This window comes from Sander vitreus, chromosome 24 (assembly GCF_031162955.1).
Source record: "Sander vitreus isolate 19-12246 chromosome 24, sanVit1, whole genome shotgun sequence".
NCBI lineage: Eukaryota > Metazoa > Chordata > Actinopteri > Perciformes > Percidae > Sander > Sander vitreus.
This window is the reverse complement of record NC_135878.1, coordinates 16367361-16374860: the sequence shown is the minus strand read 5'-3', so window position 1 is coordinate 16374860 and position 7500 is coordinate 16367361. Positions and strand designations below refer to the sequence as shown.

Here is a 7500-nt window from a genome sequence, read left to right as displayed (position 1 = left end):
CTTGCGTTAGGGTTAGGTTTATAACTGCATTATTGTTGCATTTCTGAGATTTTTTCAGATTTTGAAACTTTTTTACTGTTTTGTTTCAACATTTTTGTTGCCGTGGTTGTAACTTTTTTCCACAATTTCTTGCAACAATGTTTTTGCCATTTCTTTTTTCCGCATAGGTAGAAACTGTCTGATGTTTCTGTTTCTATAAGTCTCATAACATAGGTAGAAACTGTCTGATATTTCTGTTTCTATAAGTCTCATAACATAGGTAGAAACTGTCTGATGTTTCTGTTTCTATAAGTCCCATAACATAGGTAGAAACTGTCTGATGTTTCTGTTTCTATAAGTCTCATAACATAGGTAGAAACTGTCTGATATTTCTGTTTCTATAAGTCTCATAACATAGGTAGAAACTGTCTGATATTTCTGTTTCTATAAGTCTCATAACATAGGTAGAAACTGTCTGATATTTCTGTTTCTATAAGTCTCATAACATAGGTAGAAACTGTCTGATATTTCTGTTTCTATAAGTCTCATAACATAGGTAGAAACTGTCTGATATTTCTGTTTCTATAAGTCTCATAACATAGGTAGAAAACTGTCTGATATTTCTGTTTCTATAAGTCTCATAACATAGGTAGAAACTGTCTGATATTTCTGTTTCTATAAGTCTCATAACATAGGTAGAAACTGTCTGATATTTCTGTTTCTATAAGTCTCATAACATAGGTAGAAACTGTCTGATATTTCTGTTTCTATAAGTCTCATAACATAGGTAGAAACTGTCTGATATTTCTGTTTCTATAAGTCTCATAACATAGGTAGAAACTGTCTGATATTTCTGTTTCTATAAGTCTCATAACATAGGTAGAAACTGTCTGATATTTCTGTTTCTATAAGTCTCATAACATAGGTAGAAACTGTCTGATATTTCTGTTTCTATAAGTCTCATAACATAGGTAGAAACTGTCTGATATTTCTGTTTCTATAAGTCTCATAACATAGGTAGAAACTGTCTGATATTTCTGTTTCTATCAGTCTCATAACATAGGTAGAAACTGTCTGATATTTCTGTTTCTATAAGTCTCATAACATAGGTAGAAACTGTCTGATATTTCTGTTTCTATAAGTCTCATAACATAGGTAGAAACTCTCTGATTTGCCGGTCCAGTCAGAGACACTGAGGAGAAAGATTCGGGGCTTTGGAGGAAACATTCAGGGCTGGAGACTTTGAAGCTCCGCGCCCTGAGTCCCAGTGAACATTAGCTCCAGGGGTTTCCCTTCACGTGTGTTGTGTGTGTGTTTTTGGTGTTGCAGTGAATCATGCAGTGTATTGACTGGTTGGTATGGCAACACAATACCGCTGCTGACTGACACACCGAGCGGCTTTGAAGCATGAGTCACCTCCTGTACGCAGGAATCAGACTACAAAATGACTCCTCATACGAGCTGCACAGAGCACACCACTGCAGTTTACAGAGAAAAAAACGGAACCAAATAAAACCCTTATCACAACCACAAGTTAAAAAGACAACAACATAAGTGATTACTTCCAACAAAGTTAGAATAGAAACACAACATAGAATGTCTTCCTACGGACCAAAAAGCATCAGAATCAGACTACAAAATGAGTGCTGATACGAGCTGCACAGAGCACACTACTGCAGTTGAGCATGGCAGCTCATCGCGTGCCTGTGGTTTTCTGTACCAGCCTCGTTTCCACAGGAAGCAGATGCAAATTAGGCAGCCACTTCCTACATTTCCCTGCCACTGGTGCACCAAATGCTTACTCTTTTGGGGGGGGGGGGATAGTTGGGTCTGTAAATGATAGTGTGGTCTAGACCTACTCCGTCTGTAAAGTGTCCTGAGATAACTCCTGTTATGATTTGACACTGGAATTAAAAATAATAGTAAGCCGTGGCTTTAATGTGCGTGTGAGTGTTGGTGCTAAAAAGCTAACCCTACACTGGATTGCTGGCTGGAATGTGTTAAGGCCCAGACACACCGAGCCTATAATCGGCCGTCTGACGGTGACTCGAGTCTGTTCCGTGTGTTCCGTGCCGTCGTCCGTCCGAGGGGGCGTCGGCCTTCATTTTGGCTGATTTGACATGTATAATCGGGGGGGCGGGCCCTGCCAGCAGTCAGACTCAATGACCCATCTGATTGGTGGAGAGCTAACCAGGAAACGGGGAGCAGGATGAGCGTGACTAGAGCCTCTCAACATCTGATGAAGATCTGTTAAACTGACCTTTGTCAATCTGAAATGAAGACAGATTCAGAAACTGCACGGCCTGTTTCTCTCTTCAGATGTTTCCAGAAACACGTTACGGTGAACTATTTTAGTCCTATACAAACAATACAAGGTTTATCTACATCCTATCATTACTAGTCAAACAGTTGTACATTTTTACTCCCCAACTTGCACATTAAGTTTATCTATATCTCTTGAAACAGTTGTACATTTCATTTTCCAAATTGTATATATTTTAAATATTGCTCGTGTAGTATTCTATTATTATTTCCTGTATATTGTTTCCTATTATTTAATGTTTACTCTGTGTGCTGTGTGTCTGATATTTTGCTGCAGCAACACTGTTATTTCCCATTTTTTTGGGATCAATAAAAATCTATCTCTCTCTCTCTCTCTGTCTCTCTCTCGCTCGCTCTGTCTCTCTGTGTCTCTCTCTCTCTCTCTGTCTCTCTCTCTATCCATCTCTCTCTCTCTCGCTCTCTCTCTCTCTGTCTCTCTCTCTCTGTCTCTCTCTCTATCCATCTCTCTCTCTCTCGCTCTCTCTCTCTCTGTCTCTCTCTCTCTGTCTCTCTCTCTCTGTCTCTCTCTATCCAGCTCTCTCTCTCTCTCTCTCTCTCTCCATCTGTCTCTCTCTCTGTCTGTCTCTCTCTCTGTCTCTCCATCTCTCTCTGTCTCTCTCTCTCTCTCTCCATCTCTCTCTGTCTCTCTCTCTCTCTCTATATGAGATCTTATTCTTCTTCAGTGTGTTCTGAGGAACTTTTGGACCGACTCGGGGAGACTGATCAGTCACTGGCTTAACTGCCGACGGTCGGCCGTCGGGTCCGTGTGTCACGACCTTATGAAGTATGTCAGGCTGTTCTCAGGAACCATTTTACGAAAAACAAAGCACTGTAATTTGTATGTAAATGTCTGAAAACACTAGCCTGGTTGACACCAGACCCTTCTCAGTTGTAATCTCAAATTAGCCGGAAATTCGTCAGGGTTTTCCCAGGCTATGAAAAAACAAGACTTTCACCCAGGAAACGGGTGTTCATGTCCCCGTAACAAAAATGTTGCCATAAGCAATAAAAAGTGACAAATATGTCAAGAAAAGCAACTCAAACTATGAAAATATCTTTGAGTTGTGGGGAAAACAAGACATTTGAGGACGTCATCTTGGGATTTTGGGAAACAGTGACTACATTTGTAACATGCACATAATATTCCGGTTTTGCCCTAATTCCGAAAAAGACGATATTCCTCTAAACTGTTTCCATGGCTAATGAAAGTGAGTAGGCCTATTCCACTAATATTCCCGTTTACATGCAGCCGTGCTTGTGTGTGTGTGTGTGTGTGTGTGTGTGTGTGTGTATAGACCATTAAACACAGAACTGGTTGGATCCTTTACACTTTCTACAAGGTTTTAATACTTTTAACTACATTTCCCTGATGACCTGAGGACTTTTACTGCCACAGAGTATTTTTACAGTGTGGCGTTAGTACTTTTACTGCAGTAAAGGGTCTGAATACTTCTTCCACCGCTGTCTTCGGTTAAACACACAAGACCACTAATATACATACCACAGCCGCCATGTAATGGAATCACTGTAACTTACCGTCTTGTGTTAATGTCCCAGCAACAAGAATAAGAAGCACACCAATCCTCAAACAGATCATGTTGACGGTAACTGGGCTCTTTCTTCTTTCTTTAAAGTCAAACTTCTCGAGCGACGTTTGCAGGCTTGAGCTGCAGATATTTGTGGCCTCAGACTGCAGAGCAAAGCTCGCCCGGTGTCCTCTTACAGTTTGTTAGTCAGCTTTGCAGATGAAGGAGTGGCACCGTAGAGTGGCACAGGGCCGGGTGTGGCTGCCTGCAGCCTTTCAGAGTATGGGAGCACATAAGAGTCAGTAATATTCAGTTTGGATTTTTTTTTGTAGCTATAGATTGATTTGTGCATTTCAAAATAATGACTTAGTATCTCCATTTGTTTGTGATTTTATAATTGAGTCGTGCAAGTATGAAAAAAACGTTTTGTAGCTGTAGAGTTATTTTGTGCATGTGTGAAAAGTTTTTGTCTTTTTGACATTGTTGTTGCTTTTTCCAATGCTTTTTGGGGATTCTGACATTTGACACTTTTTTTGGGCCGGTTTGTTTTTTTCAACATTTTTGGTGCTTTTTGTCCTTTTTACATTTTTCTTTGCTATTTAAATCACTTTTTTGGGGGTTAATTATGCACATGCAAAAAACAATTCTACAGCTACAAACCTTTATTTCAAGTTATAAAAGTAATGGGCCTCATTTGATCCTATATCAGAGGGCCGTCTCATCCAGCATGAAGAAAGTTGAGCGTATTACTTTATCTATGAGACATGTGCAAACATACATACAGATAAGGCCGATTTAAACCTGCCAAACTTTCACTAAAACAGTTCGCTTACCGCCCACAAATGGGTTCATTTATGGCAAGCGACGCCAAACCAAACTGCATTTATAAATTTCACAATTTATAGTATTCTTGCTTGTCAACAAAAAACTCAGACTATGGGAAAACTTTAAAGTTGATGTACACATTTACTACAATCTGTTTCTTAATTCGGCATACATTCTGGTCCAATTACAGCTCTCATTTTGATAAAATATCAACTTGTATATCCCATTGTCACGTTATTTGTCCATAGACTTACAGGAGCAAAACAGTGTAGCTAAAGGTGCTGACACACCAAAAAGACGGCCGACCGTCGGCAGAAAAGGCAGTCGGACTGATCAGTCAGGTCCCCGAGGTCCAAAAAGTGCCTCAGAACACAATGAAGAGACGCCGACTTGAGCGTACGCTCTGCGCGTGCACGAAACGTAATACGTCTCCATAGAAGCAGGCAGCGCTGCTCTGTATTGTTTCCATTAACAGTCCGATTGTTTCCCAGAAAATAAAAACCAGCAGCCGATTGGACGAACGCGTCACGTGGTTCTTTTTTCTCTGGAAATTAACAGCCAGACTGTCATGGCGTCTCGTTCAGAATACGATCTCATATTGGACTAAAATAGTTCACCGAAACGTGTTTCTGAAAACATCTGAAGAGAGAAATAGGCCGTGCAGTTTCTGAATCTGTCTTCATTTCAGATTGACAAAGGTCAGTTTAAAAGATTTTCATCAGATTTTGAGCGGCTCATCCGCTCGCCATTTCCGGGTGAGTCCCGACTGCCCTGTCTGACTGAACATGTCAGATCGGCCTAAATGAAGGCCGACAGCTCCTCCAACGGACGACGGCATGAACACAGAATAGACTCGAGTCACCGACCTCGCCAGACGGTCCGACGGCCGATTATCGGCTCGGTGTGTCTCCTCTATAACAGCGTGCTATGGCAGTTGGTATGGAAGGTCATTTCTGCCAATATGATAAAAACAAAACGATTCGTGAATTATTATAATGAGAAACTTTTTTTTAGTATCTATTTTGAGATAGTATCTCAAAATAATTACTTAGTATCTAAACAAATTAGTAAATATCTCAAAATTTTGACGGAATATCTCAAAATAACTTAGTATTGCGAAATAATGAGTTAGTTTCTCAAAATAATGACAAACTTTTCTCACTTTCTCAACGTGTGGGACACTTTTTAAAAACATTTATTAACTTTGTTCCTGACCTGTTTCTGTCTCTGACTTTAATACTTTTAAGACCCTGCGGGGACCGCACCCGGCACCACGAGGGGAGCAAAGGGGAGCTTTGCCCCCTCAGCTGAATTTTCTGCCCCCTTGTTTCAGCATCATACATCCATAAAACGTACAAACACAACAACACAATTACTGTTACAAGGTCTCCTTGGCATCTTTATCACAGGGGGCTTTCAACTACTAACAATGTTATTCCATCAGCGGCGATATATGACACAGAGAGCGAGCGCCCCAGCCGTCCTCTCACTTCATTAATAAGTCTATGACTTTAACCCCCTTATAAAAACCGCTGCGCTCAGACCATGGCCGCGTAATCTAGCAACACGCATTGATTACACATCTTTTGACAAGCAGGCTGCAGTACCAGCAGCTAGAGCAAGCTAGATTTGGACATGAGTGATGGAGAATCTATCGGGGAGAGATCAATGACCCATCATTTTCATCTGAGGACGAGCGCGCAGCTCGCCCGTATCATCGCAGCGCAGCAGCCTTTAAATAGTTACTTTGTCAAGTCGTACTTATCATTTAAAAAAGAGATAAAGAGACAACATAACTGCTTCAAGAGATGCCTTATTTGCGAGTGGTATGACTTAAATATGTATTACTAAGCAATTACAAAATTCAGAGATGCACTAATTTGTTAAACATAAATGCATCAATAAACATCATGTTAAATCAGCTGAGCTGCCGAATTCCTCCTAAAAATAAAGACTGTAACACACATTACATCACAGGGTTCATGTGGCTGATGTTGAAACGATGAACACAGACAGAGTTAGCGGTTATGGAGTTAAGGCTTTCTTACTGTTTTGGCGTTTTTTCCCAGCTTTTTTGTCATATTTCAAGGTTCTTTGTTGCCTTTTTCAACATTTTCGCAGCTTTTGTCAACGTTTTCGCCGAAGTTTGCCGCTGTTTTGTCCATTTTTGTCACTTGTTTAGAGGCTTTTTCGACGTTTTCGCTGCTTTTGTCACTGCTTTGGTGCAATTTCTGATGTCTGGCGCTCTCTTCTCGTAACCTTTAACTTGTCTTTACTCGTCTGGACTGCCGAGCATTTGCCTATCCTGCCCCGGATCTGCTTCTTAGGTTTCCTTAATTATCAGCTCTTATTGTGTAAAACTGCGCCCCCTGGATAATCTCAGGAGTCAGCTGATATCTATCAGTCAAAGGGGATTTTCCTCTCCTATGGAACCGCTTCAGTTTACAATACAACACATTCATCTCATTTAATCTGCAACATTTGGGCATCTTGTGACTATTCTTAATATACTCATAATAGGTAAAGAAAAAAACATTGAGTCAGAAAACGTGTTGAAAGAAAAATAGAATGGTACAGCTTTGGTGAACTGTCATTGGTTCGTGTCCCCCCCAATGTTTACAACGTTTCGCTCCATATGTGGGCATCTTGTGGTTTCCTCGGAGGCGGAACCACGGACAGAGCCGGACTCATTAGCGTGACGCACAGCTGCACTCGGAAGCTGTCCGGACGTAAACAGAGAGCAGAGAGATGTGGCTGCTGTCAGTGCTGCTGCCTCTCCTCAAGCTGTATCTCTGTGGAGTCAAAGTGCTTCTCTACCAGGCCTTCAACAGATCCTTCACGCTCCCAG

At 41.0% G+C, this 7500-nt stretch overlaps 2 protein-coding genes across 4 annotated transcripts in view; one reads left to right on the top strand and one right to left on the bottom strand.

The window, feature by feature from the left end:
- cd99 (CD99 molecule) overlaps positions 1-6914 on the bottom strand; it is a 20282-nt gene extending 13368 nt beyond the window's left edge. Inside the window, exons 1-2 of one of the 2 annotated variants that reach the window (XM_078243411.1) lie at positions 6701-6914; positions 3838-4099 (exon numbers count right to left, since the gene is read on the bottom strand). In XM_078243411.1, the coding sequence (XP_078099537.1) occupies positions 3838-3898 (61 nt within the window). In that variant the 5' untranslated portion in view covers positions 3899-4099; positions 6701-6914. The remainder of the gene's footprint in view (positions 1-3837; positions 4100-6700) is intronic. The other variant, XM_078243410.1, reaches the window with a different exon arrangement.
- Positions 6915-7347: 433 nt separating this feature from the next.
- The window catches only part of dhrsx (dehydrogenase/reductase (SDR family) X-linked), a 4412-nt gene continuing 4259 nt past the window's right edge, over positions 7348-7500 (top strand). For both annotated transcript variants that reach the window (XM_078243409.1, XM_078243408.1), the window contains exon 1: positions 7348-7500. In XM_078243409.1, the coding sequence (XP_078099535.1) occupies positions 7401-7500 (100 nt within the window). In that variant the 5' untranslated portion in view covers positions 7348-7400.